General features: G+C 42.1%; 1 protein-coding gene and 1 long non-coding RNA gene across 19 annotated transcripts in view; one reads left to right on the plus strand and one right to left on the minus strand.

Moving 5' to 3' along the window:
* PRKAG2 (protein kinase AMP-activated non-catalytic subunit gamma 2) overlaps positions 1-24,043 on the plus strand; it is a 379,638-nt gene extending 355,595 nt beyond the window's left edge. For 10 of the 16 annotated variants that reach the window (XM_073334617.2, XM_073334618.2, XM_073334624.2 and 7 more), the window contains 7 exons: positions 5,620-5,674; positions 7,616-7,742; positions 11,488-11,653; positions 12,069-12,106; positions 14,696-14,842; positions 20,601-20,694; positions 21,171-24,043. In XM_073334617.2, coding sequence (XP_073190718.1) covers positions 5,620-5,674; positions 7,616-7,742; positions 11,488-11,653; positions 12,069-12,106; positions 14,696-14,842; positions 20,601-20,694; positions 21,171-21,202 — 659 coding nt within the window. In that variant the 3' untranslated portion in view covers positions 21,203-24,043. The other 6 variants (XR_012157633.2, XR_012157635.2, XR_012157636.2 and 3 more) reach the window with 6 other exon arrangements.
* The window catches only part of LOC140907812 (uncharacterized), a 35,422-nt gene continuing 23,221 nt past the window's right edge, over positions 14,828-27,028 (minus strand). For 2 of the 3 annotated variants that reach the window (XR_012157642.2, XR_013635448.1), the window contains exon 5: positions 14,828-17,648. This is a non-coding gene — a long non-coding RNA (uncharacterized LOC140907812). The remainder of the gene's footprint in view (positions 17,649-27,028) is intronic. The other variant, XR_012157643.1, reaches the window with a different exon arrangement.

Genomic DNA, 27,028 nt, shown 5'->3' on the forward strand with positions numbered 1-27,028 from the left:
AATACAACTTATTGTGATACTGCTGAACTCCAAAACAGGTAGGGCATACTTACCTCAGGCCAGATTGTTTCAGGTTGATAGTTCATGTGACTTCATGCACATTGGTCATGCCACGTACCAGGCTTTACTTCAGCCACTTTTTCATACAATGAAAGTAAATGTGTAGTTCATATTCCTTAAGTCCTAATATTTCCAATTGATGGAAGAATCCCAATCATGTATGCAGAAGTGTTCCATTTTCTCTACCTCTGTCCTCAAAAACAGTAGTGACCAACTCCTTCATCCTTAGCTGGGGAGCATATCTAGACAACATGAATCTCCAGGTTTGTGATCCTCAAAGGAGACTTTTCTTCACAGAAATATATTAGAACTTGGGGCAATGTGTTCAGCTTGTGTAGTGTTTAGTGTTTCTCCCTCTGATCCAAGGCAGAATGGTATAGCAAGAGAAAGAGACAAAACCACACACAGCATTATATGTGAGCAGGCAAGGAGGAGCACAATCAGCTTCCTTGTTAGGAATTAGTCTGCTTGTGGAATTGGTGCATCCAGCATCAGATCATTCTGAGGCCTGGTCTACAGTACGCGATTATTTCGGAATTAGCCAAGTTACCTCAAAATAAAACTGGCTCTGTCCACATGTCCAAACCAGTTTTTTCGATTTAAAGGGCTCTTTACTCTGATTTCTGTACTCCACCTCAGCAAGTGGAGTAGCGCTAAAATCGAGATCGCCATTCCGGGTTACAGGTACTGTGGACGCAATTCAACGATATTGGCCTCCGGGAGCTATCCCAGAATGCTCCCTTGTGACCGCTCTGAACAACACTCTGAACTCCGATGCACTAGCCAGATAGGCAGTAAAAGCCCTGGGAACTTTTGAATTTCCTGTTTGGTCACCACCATCACAGGCGACCATCAGCACAGTCCACTATCACAGGCGACCATGCAGTCCCAGATTTGCAGACGAGCTCCAGCATGGTCCGAAAGTGAGGTACTGGATCTCATTGCATGTTGGGGAGATGAATCTGTTATGGAGGAACTATGTTCCAAAAAAAGGAACATAAATACGTATGCTAAAATCTCCAGGGCCATGATGGAAAGAGGCTACTCCAGGGACACAGAACAGTGTCGTCCAAAAATCAAGGAGCTCAGGCAAGCGTACCAAAAAGCCGGGGAGGCGAATGGGCACTCTGGGTCACAGCCCTATTCGTGCCGCTTCTACCGTGAGCTGCATGCAATTATGGGGGGTGATGACACCACTACCCCACCACTGTCCGTGGACGCCTGCAAGGGGGGAGTAGCACGGAGCGAGGAGGATGAGTTTTTTGGAGGAAGAGGACAGTGTGCAGGCGGCAAGTGGGGAATCTGTTTTCCCCCCTAGCCAGGAACTATTCTTAACGCTGGAGCCAATAGCCTCCCCCTACTCCCAAAGCATGTTCCCAGACCATGAGCCTGGAGAAGGCACTTCTGGTGAATGAGAGTTTGATCGGAGCCACACAGTGGGGGGAGGGAGGAAACCCAGCCACGCTGGGCTGTTCACGTTTAGTTTAAAGGGCTCATCCCTGTTCAGAGCCTCATCGGAGCCCTGCGGGGGGGGCGGGGTGAGGGAGGGTGTTCTGTGAAGTGATCATCCCAGAGAGCCCGCAGGCTGCCTGCAAGCTGAATTCTGTTGTCTGGCCGCATGTGATGGCTTACTCACACCAAAGTGGCAGGCACTTCAGTATAGGAGGCAAAATGAGACCTTGTACAGAAAGAATATGTGCTGTGTACTATGAATTGCCTGTTTCACTGAGAAACTGTGTCCCCTTTGTTCTCTAAAATGTATCTTTTAAAATACTACCCTCCCTTTTTCTCCTCCTGCAGCAGGTGCCAATGTTTCATTGCGGCCCCTATCTACTCTGTCCCAGAGGTTGGTCCAGATTAGAAGGCAGAAAAAACGAACTCGGGACAACATATTTGCCAAGCTCCTGCACTGATAGGGCCCAGTTGAATGTGTGGGGGCAAACAATTGCAGAGTCGCATAAAGCGTTACATGAATACGAAGAGAGGAGGGACGCACGCGATGAGTGCAGGCAGGATGCTATGGTCAAGCTCATGAGGGAGCAAACTGACATGCTCCGCTGTATGGTGGATCTAATGCGAGAAAGGCAGCAAGACCACAGACTGCCGCGGCAGTCCCTGAATAACCGCCCTCCCTCCTCTCCAAGTTCCATAGCCGCCTCACCCAGATAAGAACACAGGGGGAGGCTACGGGGACCCACACAGTCAACCCCAGAGGATTGCACAAGCAGCAGAAAGCTGGCATATCCTAAATTTTGATTTGGTTTCTGAACTTGTCCTTCCCTCCTCCTCCCCCATCTAGCTTCTGATTTGTCTCGGTGTTTTGTGCAACTAATAATAAAGAACGGTTTTTAAACAATTGTGACTTTATTTCCTTTATTTATATAATAATATAGGAGGCGGGTAACTTTTTAAGAGAAACAAACACAACTCTCAAACCGTACCCTTGCTAGTCATGAAACTGGCTTTCAAAGCTTCTCTGATGTGCAGCGCGCCCTGCTGCGCTCTTCTAATTGCCCTGTTGTCTGGCTGTGCGAAACTGGCCGCCAGGCGAGTTGCCTCAACCTCCCACCCCACCATAAATGTCTCCCCCTTACTCTCACAGATATTGTGGAGTACGCAACAAGCAACAATTACAATTGGAATATTGGTTGTGCTGAGATCAAAACCGAGTCAGTAAACTGTGCCAGCGCGCTTTCAAATGTCCAAATGCACATTCTACCACCATTCTGCATTTGCTCGGTCTATAGTTGAACTGCTCCTTACTCCTGTCCAGGATGCCTGTGTACGGCTTCATGAGCCATGGCATTAAGGGGTAGGCTGGGTCCCCAAGGATAACTATAGACATTTCAACATCCTCAACAGTAATTTTCTGGTTTGGGAAGTAAGTCCCTTCCTGCAGCTGTTCAAACAGACCAGAGTTCCTGAAGATGTGAGCATCCTGCACCTTTCCCGTTGATGTCGGTGAAACGTCCCTTGTGATCCACCAGTGCTTGCAGCACCATGGAAAAGTACCCCTTGCCGTTTATGTACTGGCCGCCCCGGTGTTCTGGGGCCAAGATAGGGATATGTGTTCCGTTTATCGCCCCGTCGCAGTTAGGGAACCCCAGCACATTGGGAAATGTGCGGACTATTGTGGATGGCTTTAAAGTCACTATCCTTGATAGCAGCTGGTCAACGATTGCGTTGGTTACTTGCAGCACAGCAGCCCCCATAGTAGATTTGCCCACTCCAAACTGATTCCCGACTGACCCGTAGCTGTCGGGCGTTGCAAGCTTCCACAGGGCTATGGCCACTTGTTTCTCAACTGTGAGGGCTGCTCTCATTTTGGTGTCTTTGCACTTCAGGACAGGGGACAGCAAGTCACAAAGTTCCATGAAAGTGGCCCTACGCATATGAAAGTTTCTCAGCCACTGGGAATCATCCCATACCTGCAACACTATGCAGTTCCACCAGTCTGTGCTTGTTTCCCGGCCCCATAATAGGTGTTCCACAGCATGAACCTGGCCCAACAGCACCATGATCTCCCAATTGCCACATGCCATGCTTCTAGGAACGTCTGTGTCCATGTCCTCATCAGTAATCGCTTCCTCACCCGGTTTTGCAGGTACTGCACGTACTACTGGATAATGCGTGAGGTATTTACAATGGTCAAAACTGCAGCGGAGATCTGATCGGGCTCCATGGCTATGGCGCCTGCATGGCTAATCCTGGAAAAAGGGCACGAAATGTAGGAGAGCAGAGTAGCAGCGGAAGCTGTGCTGTTCTGTTCACGGTAGCCGAACAACAGCTGAAAATGGTTGTCTTCTGTGGCTTTCAGGGAGGTGGGAGCCCAGGACAGACAACATGGAGAAGCTCGGAAGCGTGGCAATAGCGGAAGAGCAGAGTTGGCGGCGGAAGCTGTGCTGCTCGGTTCACGATGGCCGAGCACAGCTGAGTTGGAGAGGTGGATTCATAGTAGCAGGAGAGCAGCGGTGCACTGTCTGCTGAAAGCAGTATGGCGTCTGCACACCAAAAAGGCACAAAATGATGGTCTGCCATAGCTTTCTGATGACACACACCCAGAAACACCCGCAAGAATGTTTTTCCCCTATCATGCACTGGGAGCTTAACCCAGAATTCCAGTGGGTGGCGGGAACTGTGGGATAGCTACCCACAGTGCACCACTCCAACATTCGATGCTAACCTTGGTACTGTGGACGCAATCTGCCGAATTCACGTGCTTTAGTGGGGACACAGAAGACTGAATGTATAAAATAGCTTCCGAAAATTCGAAGAGAATAATTTCGAAATAATTTTGTACTGTAGACATACCCTGATAGTTATTCACCTACCAGGACTAGCCAGATCACTTGAGCAGGCAGTTTTCAGAAAAGCATGAGTAAGACTCTTTATAATTCAGTCTTTCAAATGTGGGGTTACCCACACATAGATTTGTTTACCACAAGCACAAACAGGAAATGTCCCACCTGTTGCTCTGAGGGGTCTGAACCTGGGACCACACTCAGACACATTCTCATTTCATGGATCCCAGGTCTGATGTATGTATATCCTCTGATACTGAGAGTTTTAAAGAATCTAAAACAAGAGTCTGCAGTAATGATCCCGATAGCATCAGTTTGGCCCAGGCAATTCTGATACCCAGACCTTGTAGATTTTCAATTGTCTCCTTTTAACATTGCCAATTAGTCCAGATGTAGTCTGTGTCGTGTTTCTTCTCCCCCAAACAACTGGCATCTAGACCCAGCCTCTCTACATCTCAGAGCATGGATACTGGCTGGCTGATTATCATGGAAAGAGGCTTGTTCTCAAATCCACAATTTCTCCCCAAAGTGGCTTCAAACTTCCTCTTATCCTATCAATGTTCTTCCCTAAACTACATTCCAACTGAGGGAAGCAAGACTCAACTCTTTAGGTGTATGGAGGGCACTCTCATTTTATCTGTATAGAACAGTCATCCAGGGTCTTACCTACATTTTTTGTTGCCTCTGCAGAGAGAAAGATGAGCCGGGCCAAATGATATTAAAGGCGATCAAAATTGGTCTCAGATGATATTACGATTTGTTACCAGTTAGCTAGTTTAGATTTTCTGGGTGAGGTCAGGTCTACTGGCCAAAAGATTCTGATCTCAATTGTATAGGGCATTTGTGCACCAAGAGTGGAAAATATATATCTAGACAGCACATCTAAGAACCACAGTTACTGTAAGCCTTCATCCAATGGATGAATTTTCTCTTCATGATGTTTTGTATTGCTATAATGACACCAAGTGGTGATACTCTTCTTTGCATTACTTTAATTCTTGTTTAAATAATTCCTTTAGATCCCTTTGCTGATTATCCGTTTAACTTCAGTGTAGAGGGCTCACTGTCAAAAGTACCCCTGCACCTTTATTTAACTTAAAAAAAAAAAAAATTCTAGATGTTTGTCTCCTTGTGAGCCTTTGTAACTTCTTATCCATTTAATTTTGTAGTGGGGAGTTGAGTTATACACATCATAGTAATTGTCCACTTCCTTGTAGCTAAAACACTTACTTTTAAAAATGTTTGTTTTTTAATACAGAGCTTTATTTACAAGAAACTTTTAAGCCTTTAGTGAACATCTCCCCGGATGCAAGGTAAGTTTCTGTTGCTTGCTTCTAAATTGTGCTGATCTTGGAATTAGTACTAGGGATTTCGTTATCTACATTAAAGAGAAACAGGATTTGAGTTTGTGAACTAGAGTAAGATAACGAAGAATGGAAAGACTCTGCATGTTTTTATTTAAGTGACTCAAAGGAAGAACTCTCCAAAAATCAGCGTTGAGTCCAATAGGATATCTTGTAGCGTAACAGCAACTTTCGAGCTTTCCACAAATCCCTTGCTTAATTGCCTTCAATGCACTTGTCAAGCAGGGGATGGGGCCAATGACATGACTGCATTTTAACTTGTATACATATCTGAGCTGAGAAAGCAGATACTATAGGGAAGATGATTCTTGCATACATCACTCCACGAATCCTAATTACATTACAAGGAAAATCATTTGTCTAAAGTGTTACTCTAATAAATGCATGCTACTGATGCAAGAAGTGTTAATCAAAATACTAACTTTTTGGAGCTATGTCCTAAGCATTTGTTCCAACAGTCTGGGAAATGTCAGTATTTCAAGGGTTAACCTTGCATTAAAAATGAGTAATCGGTTATTTTTCTTGCAGTCAGACTAACATTTTCTATTTCCTAATGTGCTTTCAAGAAGAGTAAGGCTGTGTCTACACTACCACAGTAAGTCGACCTAAGTTACGCTACTCCAGCTACATGAATAACATAGCTGGAGTCGATGTACCTTAGGTCGACTTACTGCGGTGTCTATACCGCACTGGGTTGACGGGAGACACTCTCCTGTAGACTTACTTTACGCTTCCCATTTGGGGTGGAGTATGGAGGTCGACCGGAAAGCGATCTGCAGTCGATTTGGCTAGACCCGCTAAATCAATACCCAGTGCACTGATCACTGGAGCGTCGATCCAGCTATAGTATAGACATAGCCTAAGACTAGATGGCTCGACTATAACAGGGTTCAAAAAAGAGCTAGATAAGTTCATGGAGGATAGGTCCATCAACGGCTATTAGCCAGGATGGGCAGGGATGGTGTCCCTAGCCTCTGTTTGCCAGAAGCTGGGAATGGGTGACAGGATGGATCACTTGATGATTACCTGTTCTGTTAATTCCCTCTGGGACCCTTGGCATTGGCCACTGTCAGAAGACAGGATACTGGGCTGAATGGACCTTTGTTCTTACCCAGTATGGCCATTCTTATGTTCAAGGAATTGTTAATGTCATACAGCCTCTCATCTCTTGGTCACTATTTCAAATTCAATCAGAGTTATTGCCCTCTAACATTTTTCCCACCCCCCAATCATCTCTCAGTGGCATATGTTTAATCAGATGGTGATTTTGGCTCCATTTCTTGTGGACAAGTGTACACATCCTGAAAGACTATTGACAATAAATAATCATTTATAATTGGCATTGCCGGATGTCTCAAAGAATCAAAGTTTGAAAGAGTGTTCAGTGAAAGTGAACACTTTTCCCCGTGATGTGATCCTTTCAACTGAGGATTGAGATACATCCAGTGCAAGAGAGTTGGAATACTGTGCACTGTCACTCTGTGTGTTTCTCTTTGAATAGAGGGCATTCGTTTTGAGTGCTATTAATTGACTGTCTTTATTTTTGAAGTGATTATTGTCCTAATGAAAAACTTAAATTGTGGAGAAATGTTGCTTCTACTAAACTCTCTGTTATAATGGTTCACTGTCCCTCAATGTTTACTGATACCAAGGGTTTATTAAAATGTTGATGTATGTCTGTGTGCATGTGGTTGGTCTTCAACAATAGTGAAAGTAAACTTGCTGACCTCTTTTGCTGACAAGTTCTGCAATTTCTCTAGGATCTTATGTGAAAATTATGGTAGATAATTATTGGTCTTGTGTATTCTTTGTGATGCTCTTATGATGTCAAAGTATGTTTTGGAATTTCACGGTCAGAATTCACTAACAGATTTAATTATTTTTCCTCAGCCTTTTTGATGCTGTGTATTCATTGATCAAAAACAAAATCCACAGATTGCCAGTTATTGATCCTGTCAGTGGGAATGCACTTTATATACTTACCCATAAAAGAATCCTCAAGTTCCTCCAGCTTTTTGTAAGTAATTTAAAATGTACTTTGACTAATTGATTTAAATAGAAGCCTATTACTATTTAATAATGTAAACCCTTCACTTGGAAACTTTTCTTGATTAAACACTTTAATTTGAACATTTTTGCGTGTAAGTGGCTTTGCATCTTTTCTTGACAGTAGAAAAGATAGGCTAGAAGGAAGGATCAAAAATGTTGTCTCCCCCTCTTCTCTCCCCCCCAATTTAGAAAAAGATGGTAGCTGACACAGACTGTCCTATATTCTATTTTGATGTTTTCTCTCCACTAACAGTACTGCAAAAAATGTCCAGTTCAGCTCACTATTCTGTTTTTCTGCTTTTTCCCCAACAAAGAGAGACTGGAATTGTCCTTAGGTTATTCTTGCAGCTTCTGTTATGGTGGTGAGAATGAAGCGAGAGAGGATTACTGTAGTTCATACTGTGTTCAGAGAAGCCCTTATAGAATTTTAGAAGCTTAGATAACACAAAAACTAGGGGCCACCAAATGAAATTAATAGGCAGCAGGTTTAAAACAAACAAAAAGAAGTATTTCTTCACACAACACACAGTCTACCTGTGAAACTCCTTGTCAGAGGATGCTGTGAAGACCAAGACTATAACAGGGTACAAAAAAGAATTAGATAAATTCATGGAGGATTCATCAATGGCTATCAGCCAGGATAGGCAGGGATGGTGTCCCTAACCTCTGTTTGCCAGAAGCTGGGAATGGGCGACGGGATGGATCACTTGATTACCTGTTCTATCATTCCCTCTGAAGCCCCTGGCATTGGCCACTGTCGGAAGATAGGATACTGGGCTAGATGGATGTTTGGTCTGACCCAGTGTGGCCATTCTTAATGTTCTGATCAGCCAGACTAGGTGGTGAGCTGGATGGGAAAGCAGGTTTTGAACTAAGTACACAGTCCAGAATGATTACGCTTTGTCTTTTTGTTCCTGCTTTTTTTTGTTGTTTCTGCTTTCAGTAAACTGAAAAAGGGGAAGATGCAGCTTAGAGTCAAATGCATATAATGTGTCGTCATTACGTACGATTAGATAAATATACAGCATCAGAACAGAACAAGTTCATTTTCTAATCTTAATTCTGCACCTCTTTGATAAAATTGTTCTAGATCTGAACCTGTTTTTCAGCTTAACTAAAACGTACTATTGGATTGCTATGAAACTCTATGATAATGATTTGAACTCTGTAGATAAAGCATTGAATGCTGACTTTTTCGGGAGTTCAATTATATGGGGGCACTTTAGCCATAAGACATCTATATGAGGAAAGAAACAGTTCCTAACCTTTCTATAACTGTTCTTCGAGATGTGTTGCACATGTCCATTCCAATGTAGGTGTGTGCACACCCCGAATACAGTTGCCAGAATTTTTTCCCCTCGTGTTATCTGTCAGGTTAGCTCTGGTGCCACGCACAGAGCACCAATATAAAGGGCCCTGCCGACCCTATGCCCCCTCAGTTCTTTCTTTATTGGCTGACTCAGACAAGAGGAGAAGGGAGGCAGGTCTTGGAATGGACATGTGCAACGCATCTTGAAGAACACGAGTTAAAGAAAGGTTAGTAACTGTTTTTTCTTCGAGTGCTTGTACATGTCCATTCCAATGTAGGTGACTCCCAAGCAGTTGTCTAGGAGGTGGGCTCAGAGTTCATGAACATGCTGACTGCAACATTGCTCGGCCAAAGCTAGCATTGTTTCTGGTCTGCTGGGTGACAGTATAGTGCAACAGTTCTCAAACTGTGGGTCGGGACTGCAAAGGGGGTAGTGACCCTGTTTTAATGTGGTCACCAGGGCTGGCTGAGACTTGCTGGGATCAAAGCCTGAGCTCCACTGTCTGGGGCTGAAGCCTTGGGTAGTGGAACTGAGATTACAGGCCCCCTGTCTGGGGCTGAAGTCCTTGGGCTTTGGCTTTGTCCCCCACCCCAGGGCAGTGGGGCCTTGGCTTTGTCTCCCCCTCTTCACCTCCCCCTCGGGGTGGCACAGATTGGGTGGGCTTATGCTTCAGTCCCGCCTCCTGGGGTTGTGTAGAGTTTCCTGATGAGCCTTGTGACCAGACTGGGGAGGAAACATGCCAGCTGTCACCACAGCCTCATCTGGGGAGGAGGAAGAGGAAGCCAGCATTGTGTGGGGGGCCTCAACCCCTCCTTCTGTTTTGCCCAGGACCTATGGCAACGCCTCTTGAAGTTTGGTACTGGAGTCCAGACTGGGAGTCTCCTGGCGAGGTACCAGTGGTGCTCTGTTCTCAGAGGCCACCGAATAGAAGCACCTTTAGAAAGAGCCCTGGGCTGGGGGGGAACCCCCACTGATTTCAGAAGGGCCATTGCATGTACTCGGTGTCACCTGTGCATTTGGGGCCATAGTGGAGTAGGAGTGCCTCAGGGAGTAGCGTGGGTGACTGTGAGGGCAAGATGAGTTGACCCCACTTCTGACGACGACAATGAGTCCTGGTGAGACAACCAGGGCGATGCAGACCCTGTTACTGCCAGAGATGGTGGTGGACAATGGTGAAGCCTGTGATGAGGCCACGAAAGAGGGTTTGCCCCTGGAAAATAGTCCTGGAGCCAGGCGGTGGCAGGAGGAAGATGGTTCCCTGCCACTCAATGGCACTAGCAACACCAATTTCAGCATCGCCAGAGATAGAGGCACTGGCAATGAAAGGAGGTCTCTGGCTGCTGTGAACACTTCAAGAATTGATGACACCATAAACATACTGAGTTATGTTGCCTACCTTAGGTCGGTGCCTCTAAAGTCAATGGAACCTGCATAGGTGCCAGAGTTGCTGGTGTCAAGGTGGAAATGTCCCAGCACAGATCTCACTGTGTCCCAGTCCCCATGTCTGATTGACTTTAGTGCTGGGGATTGACCTCTCTCTGGCTGCTTCTTGTTTTTCTTCTTAGGCATTAGGAATGCTCTGCACCGACACCGAGGTACTTGGCACCGAGTCTGAGCAACTCAGCTCTGAAGCAGGTCTCAGAGCTGCCTCCATGAGAAGGCCCTTCAGTCTCACTTCCCAGTCCTTTTTGGTACAAGATTTGAAGTCCTTACAGATCTGGCAGTGGTCCTTCTCTGAGCCTCTCCCAAGCACTTGAGACAGCTTGAGTGTGGGTCGCTCAAGGGCATCGACTTGCCACAGGAAGCACTGGGCTTGAAGCCAAGGCGTGCCATGGCACCTGGAGATGGACGAACTTCTCTAACTGATCGGGGAAGGGCCCAGCACTAATGTAACTGGGGGGGAGGAAATTAGCTACAAAAAAAAAACGGATTAACTATTTACACTAGAAAATAGCAAAAACTATTGTGACGTTTGCCGAAGCAACCAGAGCAGTTCCAGCAACTGTCATAGGCAGTAACAAAGAACTGAGGGGGCACAGCATCAGCAGGGCCCTTTCTACCAGCACTACAAGTGCGCAGCACCAGGGGGCACCAGAGCTGAGCTGACAGATCCACTCGCAGAAAAAATTCTGGCAGCTGTTCTCGGGGCAGGCACACACCTACATTGCAATGGACATGTGCAAGCACTTGAAGAAAACTGCATTGTAAACCCATAAATTTCTAGGCCAGGAGGGACCCTTCTGATCATCTAGTCTGAGCTCCTGTATAACACAGGGCACAGAATGTACCCAAAATCATTCCTAGAGTATATCTTTTGGAAAAACACTTAATCTTGATTTTAAAATTGTCAGTGATGGAGAAACCACCGTGATTTGTGCATGAATGTATTTTTAATTCTCGTAGGTGTCAGAAATGCCAAAGCCTGCCTTTATGAAGAAGAACCTGGATGAACTTGGGATAGGAACTTATCACAACATTGCCTTCATACATCCAGACACTCCTATTATTAAAGCCTTGAACATATTCGTAGACAGAAGGATATCTGCATTACCAGTTGTGGATGAGTCAGGTGTGTATTAAGCTGTACAAGAATATAGTAAAGGGGAGTGATAGCATGTTTAATTTTGCATTTATTTTGTACAATTACCTGTGCTGAAACCAGCCCTAAATCTGTCTTTATACCATCCTGCCACTTGCTCATCAAACAACAAGGGTGAGGAGGGGATAGAATATAATTTGAGATACAAGAAATAAACAAATGAAAAATCTAGGTTAACAGGCTTAGAAGATCTCATTATATCACGCCCTTGTTCAGTTAGCCAAATGTTCACTGTAACATGTCAAAAGTTTTTTTTTTCATTCTTGATCTGAATTTTTTCCTTGTAATTATAAGGTAATTAATGAAACTAGGATGCAAGGAAATTAACTTTTTTCTTTGTTTTTAAAAGAGTTTACTAACTTTTTTTTTTTTTTTTCATTTTTAGGAAAAGTTGTAGATATTTATTCCAAATTTGATGTAATAGTAAGTATCTTCTAATTTTTGTAAAATGTTTTAAAGTGTATCTTTTGAAATTGCAGTCCTTTAGTTGTTTGCTTCAGCTATTACTTATTCCTTAACTTTTAATTTGATGAACTGGCTAAAACACCACTTTAATTCACTTTGCACAGTATTTTTTTCTGGCTTATTAGTGTTTCTTTTATGTGTGCATCTGGTGGTCTACATTACTCATGCACCACAATGGAGAACGTATAGGCTTCATCCCCTCCCAGTTCAGCCATCCTCGTCTTGACTACTGCTACACCAGAGCCTAACTCTTTCAGAGAGTTTGATTGAGGATTTCCTCTTACTGGTTATTGGGAGTTTCATATGACTGGATTTTTACACCTGGCAGAATTCTGTCAGAAACCCAGAATGGGGCTCATTGGGATGGGAGTTTGATGGGCCTGCTTAACAGGGGAACCCCAGCTGCTTAACAGGGGAACCCCAGCTGCTGCCAAGAGGATGCCACATGCCGGGCTCCCGCTTGCCCCCCAATTCCCTTATCCCCTTTTCTTCCCCACCCCATTCCCCCTTCCCCACTGCCACCCAGACCACCTTGCTGAGTCCCCCACATCCAGACCCACCCCCCGCTGAGACCCCCTCCTGTTGAGCACCAATTACCTTCAACTGGACCCCTGGTGAGTCCTATTGCCCCTGCACCCAGAATCCGTGTGCATCCAGATCCCACACTGAGCTGTCCCACACAGAACCCTCTCACCCCACATATAGATTCCCACACACTAAGCCCCTCTACACTTGGATCCTGCGGGGCTGACCCTGCCTGCCCATACCTGGTGCGCCTGGCGCAGAAGGACAGCGCCCCAGGGTGTTTCTGGGGCAGGCCCAGGCTTTGCGCTGTGTCAGGATTGGGTGCAGCCTCACCCCTGAGTCCCTGTCCCTGGGAGCACTGGGGGGTGGCAGGATCATCTCCCACCTCCATGTAGCCAGTGGCCTGTGCTCCACACTGCCATGCTGGAGCCTCAACATTTATTTATTGCAAATAACATTTGCAGAATTTTCAAATATTGTCTGTAGAATTTTTATATTTTTGGTGCAGAATTCCCTCAGGAGTAGACAACCATGTGGCTGTCCTTTGTATGTGAGCCTGAGGAGCCGGTGTGCTAAATCCTTCCTGCCCAGTGTGTATCTGAGCCTCGCTCAGGCTGATGTTTTCACCATGGCTTCTCTCAGTAGCGTAACAGTTTAGTCTAGCCCATGCTGCCAGCCTGCCTGTCCAACAGACAATCTAAATAGCTGGAATCGTCAAGAAAAGAAAAGCCCAAATTTCAATATTCATCTTATCTGTATGTGCCAGTGTGACCTAGCAGAGCCTTCCATCTAATGGGGCCTTCTGGTTGCTGGATTTATTCTATAGACACACAAGAGTGATCTAGTATCAGCGGGGTAGCCATGTTAGTCTGTATCCACAAAAACAACGAGGAGTCTGGTGGCACCTTTTATTTGGGCATAAGCTTTTATGGGTAAAAAAACCCACTTCTTCAGATGCATCAAGAGTGATTTAATAGCTCTTGCCACAAGTGTGCCAGTGGAAAATCCTGATGTCTGTAACCCTGCATTGAAAATCAGTACTAAGGGAGAAGTATCCCAAATGTGAAATAGCTTTACAGTGCCTTTACCAACACTTATCTGTACACAATGCTTTTTTAGAGTCAGGGTTCCCAAACACCTGCTTATCTCTTCTAGTCTTCTGTGCTTTCCATTTCTACCCTTGTGGAAAACATTCTTCTGTCCTTTCAGGGTGACTATAGGGTGCAAGGAAGCTGTGTAGAAGCAAGAGTTTTTCATCCTCCCAGGCCTTGGGAATCTCTAGTTAATAATACCGCCTTAAAACATTTGATTCAGTCTTGGTCTCAGAGGATTGTTCAACCTCTTCAACCACTGAGGCAGGACAAGTAGGACTTCCATCCATATTTCTCATACCTTTCACAACAGTGTTTGAAAAGGAAGAGGTCTGAGTCCAAGTTAATTCCTTAGAGAGAAAACTTAAGAAAAATCTATGACTTAAAGAAGCTGCAACAAAAAGCACAAATCTGAACCACAAGGCCACCACAAACCTGTTCACTGGGGAAAACGTACACCTGGACCCAAAACCAAACCTCCAGGCGCAAATGGCTCACTTGTTGCTGGCTGACGGCTTTAATGTGGGAGCTAAATTAGGACATCTTTTGATCATCTCTCCACCCAGTGGCTTTCCCTTTCATCTAGACTGATGGTAAATTAGACCAGCAAGAATAAATCAGTATTTTTCTCTTGACAAGAGCAACCCTGAGCACAAAGGTAAGCACCTTCTTGTGGAGAGATGTGCTCATGAATGCCTTTTCCTCTAACTTCCAAATGGTTTGAGAATAAACTTGTATAATCCTGGCCCTGATGTACTTGGCTGTGTTTACACAGCTGAAGGACTCTGATAGACTTTGCTTAATATATGCAGTGGAATAGCCATCAATTTACACCAGAAATGTAAATTGATATTTGCATTGATAGTTTAATGACAAATATCTCCTTGCCTCTTGTGAAGACTAATAATGATTCCTCTAATTTATTTTTCAGAACCTTGCTGCTGAAAAAACCTATAATAATCTAGATATCACAGTAACGCAAGCCCTCCAGCACCGTTCTCAGTATTTTGAAGGTGTTGTGAAGTGCAGTAAGCTGGAAACACTGGAGACCATTGTTGATAGAATAGTGAAGGCTGAGGTGAGATTACTTTGTTCACTTTAGTGTTTTAAAGCAATAAGACAACAAGGGTACCAAATAGTGCATAAGCATCATTTTATCAAAGTCCAATAAAATAACACAAAGTAACTTTGATGGTTCACTGCAGATATTGCTTCTTACATTAGCATGTGTAGCTATCAAAGTGGTGATTTACTAGGTTTATCAGTGGGGGCACTGATCATTTGCAGGTGATCTTGGTGAAATAAGTATGACTTCGTTGAGGACTTGGCAGGTGATGGGGGGAATTACAAGATATTTTTTGTAGCTTGTCTCTCCACTTGGTCCCACTGCTATATTTTCTACTTGATATCAGTGGACAATGGAAGAATCTTTCAAAAAGAATGTTATTCAAGAGAAATGCTGATTTTGGAACATACTTGGCAACAAATGCACAGTCCTGCAAACTGCACTATGGATGCCTAATGCTTTTCAGCTGATAAGCTATGTTTGAGGATGCATGGCATATTTTTCAGAAGTAACCTCAGAATCAAAACCATGATTAGAATGGATGGGGGCCTGTCAAAGATGGCGTACTTTTTTGTGCAACTGTAAGATAATTATATATGTGTATATATTATTATTAATAATTAAAGCTGAATAATATAGTCAATTAAAGGAGGGTAATATAATTAATGCCAGTCAACATGGGTTTATGGAAAATAAATCCTGTCACCCTAACTTGATTGATTTTTTTTTTCCATGAGATTTCCAGCTTGGTTGATAAAGATAATAGTGTTAATGTAATATGCTCAGATTTCTGTAAGGCATTTGATTTGGTATCACATGACATTTTGATTAAGAAACTAAATAATACAAAATTAATATGGTATATATTAAATGTATTAAAAAACCGGCTGATTAGTCTCAAAATGTAATTGTAAACAGGGAATTATTGACTAGATGTTTTTAGTGGGGTCTTGTGGGGATCAGTTCTTGGCCCCATGCTGTCTAGCATTTTTATCGATGACCTGGAAGAAAACAAAATAATCTCTAATTAAATTTACTGATAACACAGATTTGGAGGAGTGGTAAATAATGAAGAGAACAGGTCACTGACACAGTGATCTGAATTGCTTGATAAGCTGGGCACAAGTAAGCAATATGCATTTTAATATGGCTAAATGTATACATCTAGGAACAAAGAATGTAGGCCAGACTTATAGGATGGGCGACTCTGTAAAACATTTGGAGGTCATAGTAGATAATCATCTGAACATGAGCTCCCAGTGCAGTGTTGTGGCCAGAAGAGCTTATGTGATCCTGGGATGCATAAATGTGAATCTCAAGTAGGAACAGAGGTCATTTTATCCCTGTATCCTGGCTTTGGTGCTACCACTACTGGAATACTGCCTCCAGTTCTGGTGTCCATAGTTTGAGAAGGATGTTTGATAAATTGGAGGGGGTTCAGAGTAGAGCCAGGAGAATGATTAAAGGGTTAGAAAACATTTCTTTATAGTGAAGAAATTCAACCTATTTATCTTAATAAAGAGAAGGTTAAGGGGTGACTTGATCACAGTTTATAAGTACCTACATGGGGAACAAATCTTTGATAATGGGCTCTTCAGTCTAGCAGAGAAAGGTGTAACCTGATACAATGGCTAGAATCTGAAGCAAGTCAAAATCAGCCTGGAAATAAGGCACAAATTTTTAACAGTGAGGCTAATTAACCATTGGGACACTTTACTGGGGGTTGTGGTGGATTCTCCATCACTAGCAGTTTTAAAATCGAGATTGGATGTTTTTCTAAAAGATCTGCTCTAGGAATTTTGAGGAAGTTCTATGGCCTGTGTTATATCGGAGATCAGTCCAGATGATCACAGTGGGCCCTTCTGACCTTGAAATCTGAGACTCTTAAGATAGAGTGTGAGAGGCACTGGCGGTATTAGAAACTAAAAGTTGTGGAGAAGCTGGCTGACCAGGTGGCTAGTGAGCATACTGTAACTGGGTTTTAACCAATGTTTCAGTATAATCTGTTGGCAGATTAGGGTAACCCCAGAAATTAAGACTGCTGGTAAACTGGGGAATTGGTCACCCTTTGCTGACTGGCTGGGGAAGAAATATGATAGAATATTATTGGCATCTTTTAAAACTTTTGTGGAATGTCCTTTCAGATTCATTCACTGTTCAGATGATATGACAAGCATAAGTGAAAGAGTTAACAGTGACTTTTAAATTGCTTATAAACTGCAGAATAACCACTACATTGAGAAGAATGGAGCAGTATACATTTTAAACAGCTATTTCAGTATGTCTCTAGACTCAGGAAGATGAAGATAGCACCGCTTTTTTTGTTTGTTTTTTAAAAGGTTATCTTTAGAAAAAGAGAGGACTACAAACTTAGCTTTCTAAATGAAATCTTTAAATGCTGTGGAAAACATCCTGGCAGACTTTTTGAATCTTGGGTATCTTTTAAGCAGGAAAACTCTTCACACAGGTTTCCAGCACCCCCGTTTATGAGATGCATTTACAATGAGGCAACCTTAACAAAAATAAGAGTTCAAGCATGCTAAAAGCATAAAGATATGTGTAAATTCAAATGACAAATACATAACATTAACATTACTGCATCATGCATCCCTGATCATGTTTAGTTATGATACACATCTGGTTCCTACTGATTCTGCCATGTGATGTTACCTGACTGACCAGAGAAGCAGACATTATGAAGTCTCAATCAGTTTCACCTGTAGCTGTATCTACCAATGTTTGGGTGCTGTTATCCTCTGTCTTCCTTCTCCAGTGTCAATAGAATTCATATGAGGGAGCAAGAGAGAGAGTTGTCCACCTATCAAGTCCATTGCAGAAAATCAAAATTACCCATTTCAGTCATCTTCAAGAGTAATTTAAAACATATTATTTCAGTTTCTGCATCCAAGATTTTGCATCTTCAGGGACCCCAAACTTACATTTATTAAATTTGAGCTAATTCCCAAGATTGTCAGTACTATTCCTCGGTATTCCATTAGAACTGTATCAACAGACAGTTCCATATCCTCTGGCTTTTTCTGTGCCCACTAAAGCTTGCAGTTTGTACTACAGTGTGTCTAGAATGACCCATATTATGTCTAACTTTCTATTAATATCTTTAGAGGTCTTAAATCCATTACAACAGTTTCAAAAAAGATTCCTTCCCTTGGGGATGCAAACTGACCCTGGTAAGGCCATACTTATCCTCCCTCAGTCTATGAGAATTACACTGTGTTCCTCAATGGACTTACTTTTGCTCATAAGCTTTATGGAATGTCTGCATCCCCCAAAGAACACTTCAAAAAAAAAATAACCCAACCATTAGTGCAGAAATACAAAGAGAGTGATTTGGACAGCATGTCACATGAGGATGTGGCCCATCTTGGCCTGCCTGCCTGACCCTTCCTCATTAACCTTTGTTTTACCAGGTGACAGCTCACTGAGAAGGAAAATCACTTTTACAAGAGGAACCTGCTTCTTGAGACTTGCCACTTGATAGCTGCAGTATAGTTCAATTCACACAACTTCAAACATTCACTTAACATCTAATAGGAAAAACTGTATGTATTTTTGTGTGCATTGTATAACGAATGAAATTTTTCTATTTAAATGGATACACTATAAATACACAAATATAAAATATTTCTCAATGAGTCAGCTTTATGTAGAGGCCCACAAATATTCTAGAAATCTGGCCCTGTTCCCCAGTGATGTTAGAAGCTGCCCACTGGCTGGGGGAGATTAGTTTGTGTCTTGTGTGTAAAACAGTTATTTTTACTATAAAAATTCCAAGTGTGGTACTAAATTGATCTTTTTGGTTGCTAAACAAGAATGCTTAATCATACTGATATTAAGTGTTTAATTGATATAGTAATAATTTTTCTTAATGGAACTCACGACACAATGTGAGAAAGATGACCAAGTGATTAAATGTGCGTAATATACAGAAAACTAATATCCGTGTCTAAAGTATCACCAGCACAATTTCATTAGAAGAAAAAAATATAAAAACAGAATTTTCCCCCTTTTCTTTCTATTTCTTTCCTGTGTTCCCCATTTGTATCAGGTGGGTATGACTGTTCAAATACAAGAGAAGAGGAGCTCTAAGGTATCCTGACTGGTATGTAGTTAACCTCAGTCCTAAATTAACGTACCATTACTTTAATCAAACCAGAGATGCTGCTTTCATGCTGTTATCCCCTTGGTGAGGGTGATGAGGTTTCTTCTTTTCACTTACTAGCATTTGAGAAATTTGATTGCCTAGCACTAAGGGGGTTCCAAGGTGTTAATAAAAGAAATAGGAAAGTTGTTAAGATTGCAACTCTGTTTTTTGCCCTTATCACTTGTATCTGTCAGCCCTAATCTCATCTTTGAGAGAGAATAATGCTGGTTCTCATTGAAATACTGTGCTGGAAGCAGTAATCTCACTATTTACATTTTTACTCATTTGGACATCTTTCCCATGAAAAAAAGTGATGTCTTACAGAAAACTGATTTTTAGTGATAGTAAAAAAGAAGAAATGGTTAAATGTTGAACCTTAAGATAAATGATCAAGAGTATTCAGCTGTTAGATATCTACATTTTATACTCAAGTAGATGATCAACTCTTACTCTTGAAGTTTGTCACTACAACTGTATGTTGCAGTTAAATTAGATTATTCAAACTGAAATTGTTAAACCAACTTTTCACTATTTATGCAACTAGTATATAATATTGCTCTCAACTTGTAACAAAACTAGATTGGTTAGCTTCACTTTGTTTCTGATTAGGTTCATTTTTCTGGTCCTGATGAACGCTGCAATGTTTAGATTATAAACTCGGAAGGTGAATATTTTTTGATAACTCTGTTTCTGCTAAATATATATATATGAAATGTGAAACATTTCTGTTGGTCTTAAAATTCTACTCTGAAAAGTGACTGTAAAAATATCACTTTGCTATTCACAAATCTCTGGGTATTCAGAGTTGTATCTACTTGGTCTAGCAACCCATCTTTGCTACTTGACTCTCATAGCTGTATTATCTCTGCAGTGCTACCTGGAGTATGACATGAAATCTGCTCAGGCTTCATACAAAATTAGTAGAATTGTTATTCAGGTTCCAATTTTAGAACCAGATTTGGCCCTCAATCTGACCTGTCCAATCCCATTACAGAGAAGTGTCACTGAAAACAACTTGAATACGATGAGTTTGAATAAATCTGACTGCAGAATTTGACACACACAATCTCCTCTTCCTGATGACGGTGCACATTCAAGGACGCAGCTTGTGAATATAAGACGCCAGGTTGAGTTGGCAGGGGCTAGCAGTTGGAAAAATCTCTTTAAAGTCAAGTTCTTATCATTGTACTCTAATTCATATCCAGTGTATTCAGAAGTTGACTCAAAAATTTGAAACTCACAATGGCACTTCAGAGTTACTTTTCAGAACAGAGCTATGCTAAGTTTTAAAGGCTTAGGTTTTGTAAAAATAAATACATTTATTATTTCTGGATTGATGTTGCTTGACAGGGTCCCTTTTGCTGCAATATCACACAGATATTACAACTGTGTGCTCCTTTAAGTAGCAGCTTAAGCATGTTGTGATACCACCATATTAAAATGTTAGTCAAGAAACTGATGACTTTGAACAATTTCTTCCCTCTAATTCTGGAAATTTGCCCACCTTACAGCACTTTATTTTAGGACTCTTGTTTCACTGTTGCCATTATTTATAAATCGGGAAAAATAAAATTCCTATCCAATAAAATGTATTTTCCCTGCTTGCAGGTTCATCGTCTGGTAGTAGTGAATGAAGCAGATAGCATTGTGGGTATCATCTCCCTCTCTGACATTCTACAAGCATTGGTGCTTACGCCAGCAGGTATAGATGCTGCCTTCTGACCTCTTTCCATAAACCTTCAGCATGCTGTTCTTAGTCTGCTTGATTTGTTGCTAATGTCTATTATAGACTTTAAGGTCCGAAGGAACCATCAAGATCCGCTAGTCTGACCTACGAATTGCAGGCCATGGAATCTTGCCCACCCACTCCTGTACATAACCTTTGGCTGAGTGATTGAAGTCCTCAAATCGTGATTTAAAGCCTTGAAATTACACAAAATCCACCATTACACTAGTTTAAACCTGCAAGTGACCCTGTGCTCCATGCTGCAGGGTCTCTGTCAGTCTGACCGGGGGGGGGGGTGTCGGGGGGGGATTCCTTCCTGCCCCCAGATATGGCAATCAGTTAGACCCTGAGCATTGCATTTCCGCAAGCTCCAACAGCCAGACACCTGGGAAAGAATTCTCTATAGGACACTGTGTGTTTTTGAAAAGTCTGGATTTTTTTTCTATGAACAGGTGCCAGACAAAAGGAGAGTGAAACTGAGTGACTGCTGTGAATGTATAAAGCTTTCTAGGAGAACTTGAATGAAGTTTCTGGGTCAAGTTTGCCTCAAGAACACTGACTGCAATAGAAACGAGAAGAACGGTTATGAGAATGTGTATTGAAACTTAGTGATGGGTAATGTCTGTATTTTCCCCCAGTGGTGTCGCAAAAAAGCAGCATGACAAAAAAGCTTATATGTTAAAAAATGTAGGCTTGCATTTCAAAATGTCTTCAAAATGTTTGCTGAAAGACTGTGTCCTTCATTAAAATGCACTGTATTCTGAAATTGTTTCATTCGTATTTGACAGAAGTCACTGGTCAGCAACAGACGTCTGACATAAGGCAAGTGTATGGCATATTCATATCATAGTGCCTTATGTCAAATACAGCAATATGTCATCAGTTGCCCATCACTGTCAGAGGAAGTATTGTGCTAAACAAGACACTGTATTTGAATGTGAAAGTTTTTAAACCTAAAACCAAATCAGTTTCAGTTCTCATTAGATTTGTCATAAAAGTTGTAATTTGAATATCAGTAGATTACTTTAAAACTTTAATGACAGTTTCATGTTTTTAATATTGCATTCTGAACTGATTGATTTAAAAACAGCTTTATTTATTTTTACTTTCATGGCAATTTTTTACACATTTTTGGTGGATAGCTAAAATTTCACCATGTCCATTAATAAACTGTTGATTGTTATACAAAAAAAGTGGCAGATTTTTCTCATTTTTTAACACTTGGGAGCTGCAGAAGCCGTGGCTTCTAGATGAGCCCACATTACTTCAGTCTAAGGTTTTCAAAAGCACGTGTTGAAAAGTGTTATTCTGTACTGTAATAGATAGGTACTGTGGAGGAGACTAAGTGCCAGAGAGCTATATATTTTCCTGTGTACTAAAATGTTAAATCATGTTTGTAAGATTGCAGATACAATTTTTTGTAAATTATAATGGATATAGAGTTTTCATACAGATGCAGAGTGAGGAAAGGTTTTTGCTAATGTAAATGCACCATAAAGCTTAGAGATCACACTATATAATTGTAGACTTTCTTCTGCAGATAGAAGAAATTAAAGAAACCTTACTATATCAGTTTTTTCATAGCAGTTTTTGAAAATGCCAGGTATCTTTGCATGTACAGATTTTACATGCTTCTTACATCCTTTTTTCCCACCTGGATATTTTATCTTTTTGTAACGTAAGACATTGAATTATTCTTATCTCGCTTCCCTCTTTACAGGCTAATTGTACATTAAAGGGACACTTACTTTAAAAGCAAATGTCTTTACCTGGGTTACTGAATAACACCTTACACTAGAAAAACTGAATGAATGTTCAGTCTTGCATTTATGGGGTGTTTCTCCATGTCCTATCTGGGAGAAAATCAAAATGAATTGATTTGTCACTCTCGAATTCCAAACACAGGATGGGAAATGTTTAAATGAAACTGAAAACTACGTTAATGACTTGTTTATAAAAAACAAACAAACAAAAAACCTGTCTTGTCAAAACTTGCTTTCTATAACCGTAAACTTTGGGTCTACCGTTGACAGCTCCTCTTTCTTAATAGCCCCTCAGACTTTTTTTTTTCAACATAAAATCTGAACACATTCACATAGTACACTGTCAAAAAAAATTGTTTACTAATTTTTTTCTCTCCCTTGCTTATCCCCTCTGAAAAGTTTTATAAAGGGTCTTTCTCTAAAAACTTTTCCTTTCTGACTAGATAAAAATTGACTCTTTCCCATATAGTTTGAATGGTGCTGAAGTTTAAATGGCTGCTTTGGTTTAACAATAACCTCAGCATATAGAGTTCATCATCTCCATCATAAATAGCATTGTCCAAGCTCTGGGAATAATGTTGGTGGAGAGAGAAAAATAAAACTGAATGGAGTGGCTCTTGGTTTTTTCTCCTGTGGCAGTGTGGTAGAATTTTTTCTTCTTTGCAACTTCTTCTAAGTTAAGGCCTCCACATTTGTCCCTTTTTAGAGAGCACTAGCATAATGTGTGTGTTCAACACTGTCTGTTACATTGGTGGTGTGTATTTGTAAGCCCACTGTTTTGCCGAAGAAGGGATGAAAATTTTATTCAATTGATGTGGTAAGAGAGACTGATTAAAGCAGAAGCTTAGTCACTTGAGAATTAATTATATTGGCTGAACTCCCTCCTGTCATAGGGAGAATCACAATCTGATCTAAGTCTTTAAGAAAAAGAATTATCTGAATTATTGCATAACAGTTAAAACCAAAATGCTCTGAATTCACAAAGGAGTGAAAGACCCACAAAAGGAGGCTGAGGTTTTCGCTCCTTATTCAGCAAAGCACCAAAGTGTGTGCTTAAAGTGAGTGTTTGCTGAATTGGGTCTTAAGTCTAGAACAGTACCCTTTTCTCCCACTTTTTATTTGGGCATTGTTGAGCACACATATACGTTGTAGGACCCTCTGATAAAAGGACTGCATACCACTGGGAAAATATCACAAATACAGGTGGTGTATGGACAGCTGTACTATTCCCAATATGTACTGTTCCCAATACAGCATTATCTATTTTAAGACACATTAAGTCTTACCTTCCTATGCTGTAAATAATATGTATGACCTATGTACTGTATTTAGTAAAGTGTTTGAATTTGAGTTATCTACATCAAAATAATTGAACAGCTGTAAAATAAACATGTAAAGCATTGCTCTTATGCCACACAATGAAATGCATTCAAATGTTTGTTTTTGTGTGTTTAAAAAACCATGAATGTAAGGAGATTTTTTTTAAAAATACAATCAAGTCAAATGAAATGTCTGTTACAAAACTTGAAATAGCTTAGTTTGTGAAATAAAATGCCAGTTAGATATGCAGAGTCGCATTAATTTTCAATACTATGAACTTACTATGCAAATAATACTTTTGAAACCAAGGCCTTCACAACCCTAAGCAAATTCTGTCTGTCTCCTCTTGTAATTTCCCCACCTCCCACAGCAGGCCCTTCTAATAGTTAAATTAATATTATAAATAGGCAAAATCACACTGATTTCAAAATGATGGTAGCTGGAGCTAACACTTTAATTATGTAATATACTGTAAATGCGATTCAAATTAATTCCTTGAATAATGAGGGAAGTACGGGATAAGGTCTGCATAAGAAAGTAGGGGAGTCTAGTCTCTTCTCAATCCTTTCTCCTTGAGATTCTACGTGGAAGTTTATCCTACAGTTACTGGATTCTAGAGATTCTCCACATTCCAGCTGTGATCACTTTTGCAGCACAACTCCTCCCTCACAGCCCTATCTTATATTTGAAACTTTATATTTGAAAGAGTGCTTCTCCATCTGAAATTCAGCTCTTTTTCTCCAATAGGCAAGTACTTCTGTCCTTGCGGATGTAAAAATCACTCCCTCCCTTTCCTTGGAGCCGTATCACCTGTGTGCCACATTATCTATTTTAATTTTCTGATTTATCTACAAAGAATTTTTCATTTTAAAATTATCCTTTCAGTTGGTCTTTGTTCCATAGGTAGCCAAAATTGTAGGGGTGGGATCAAGAACTAGATTCCTTCAAAGAACAGAGCTGGCCATTACTCAGTTTTTTGTTCTTTGTAGTTGACCCTTAACTTGTCGGGAAGCTTGGAAGCACGAGAGTAAGTCTTCCTCCAAGTTCACTTCAGAGAAGTCAGACTTGACTGTAGGCAAGCCCACCAGCTTGGCCCATGAGGACTTAGGACATCATAAGTCCCAGAGGCATTACAAGAAAGGCCATAAATATTGGGCTCTATTGGTATTGGACTCTGTTCCATCAGTACCCAAACTCCAGGGTCTGTTGGCACAAAGTCTGATCACCGCCAACTTTGGATACCACCCCATGGTCTGATGGCCCAGATGAGCAGAACCTCTCCCACAGTGGGGAGATGTGAATCTGTTGCCACCCCACAGGACAATTTCACTTTTCTGGATTCGGAATCCCCTCCTCCAACAAGTCCCCACCCCCCCCTTTCCAGGGAGATATCACCTCAGAGAGAATCGATTGCTGGAAGGAGCTTATCACCTGTCATACACAGAATACATCTCCCAACAGTACCACCACTGGAATAGGACTCAACCTTCTCCTCATCAGGAGATTGAGCCATTGAATGAACCACTCTTCCCTTACCCTGTGTGTCCACCACCCCCCAAAAGGCCCACACCGGTTTGGTACCAACCTATGCCTTATTTAACACAAAGCTGCTGGTACCATATGCCATGGGGGTCCCCTGACCACCTATTGACCCCCTCCTACTGGCCATATTGGGGGCCTTGGGACCAGTACTCCCCCCTGTAGAGTTGATCCAAACTGCCAGGATGTCACCCCTTTTCCCACTTTAAGGGGACATTCAGATCTGCTTCCCAGTCTGACAGGAGGAGGAGCATTATACTCCGGATCCGGCAGTTCTACCAGAATCAGCAAGACTGCCATTGTCCTCCCGGGAAGAAGCGATGACTTATATGTCCCTTACTTCCCCCGCTCCCCTGATGATTTCAGGCAGTTCCAGGACCACCCTCACAGAGTTGCTGGAAAGCTTCAGATTACTTTCAAGGAGATGCAAGACTCCCAGCACAACCTCTTAGACGTTCTGCATGCTTCCAGACCCAACAGAATAGCTCTTCCTGTTAATGAAGCTATTTAAAGCCATCTAGAACACTTTGGCACACTCCTGCCACCTGCACATCTATTCCAAAGGGGTGAAGAATTATTATTAGGTGCTGGCCAATGGCGTGGAATTTTTGTTTTCTCACTCTACTCCCAATTCACTGGTGGTCCATGCCACTTCTGAAAGGGCTAGATAGCAACATCCCCAGTCAACTCCCGCTGACAAAGAGGGCAAACACTTGGATCTGATGGGAAGAAAGGTCTTCTCATCATCCAGCTCCAGTTCAGGATGGCCAGTTACCAGTCACTATTGGCTAAACAAGATTTCCTGAACTATGCCAAGTTTGGGGAGTTTACTGACAGCCTTTCTGAAACAGGACAGAGCTTGTTTTCAAACTTTGATAGATGAAGGCAAACTGATAGGACCACCTCCAATCTGCAGTCAGTGATGCTGATACCTCCTCTAGAGCTATGACTACTGCCAGCATCATGTTAAGGAAGTCATGGCTCCATGTGTCAGGGTTCCCGAAGGAGGTCCAGAATACCACTGAGGACCTACCCTTCAATGAACTGCACCTCTTCAATCAGAAGATGGACAAGTCCCTCCAAAGCCTGAAGGATTCCTGAGCTACCCTCTGCTCACTGGGGATATACACACCTGCCCCTAAGAAGAAGTTTCTTCACCCACTGGTCAAATCTAGACATGGCTCAGCAGTTTTTCCATCAGAGGTCCTATGAACCACCACGTCAGAGACAGAGGTTTCAAAAGTCCTGCTCCCCTACACCCTCTACAACAAAATCAGGATCTCAATCTCAGCCCCCTGCATGACGTTATTTTTGATGGGAGCTCAAGGGCAGCAAAACACAAAGGCCTTGTCTACACTACAGGGGAAATTCAATCTAAGCTACGCAATTTGAGTTACGTGAATAGAATAACTCAAATTGACATAGCTTAAATCTGCTTACCGCAGGGTCCACATTACGCAATATTGATGGGGGATGCTCCCCCGTCGACTCTCCCCTACTCTTCTCGATCCAGTGGAATACAGGAGTTGATGGAAGAGCGACCTGCGGTCGATTTAGCAGGTCTTCTCTAGACACGCTAAATCGACCGCTGAGGCATTGATTGCCATTCGCCGATGCATCGATCACCGCTCGTCGATCCCCCAGTAAGTGTAGACAAGCCCTCAGTCCAACACTTCTCAACCCACACA

This window comes from Lepidochelys kempii, chromosome 2, assembly GCF_965140285.1.
Source record: "Lepidochelys kempii isolate rLepKem1 chromosome 2, rLepKem1.hap1, whole genome shotgun sequence".
NCBI classification, from domain to species: domain Eukaryota; kingdom Metazoa; phylum Chordata; order Testudines; family Cheloniidae; genus Lepidochelys; species Lepidochelys kempii.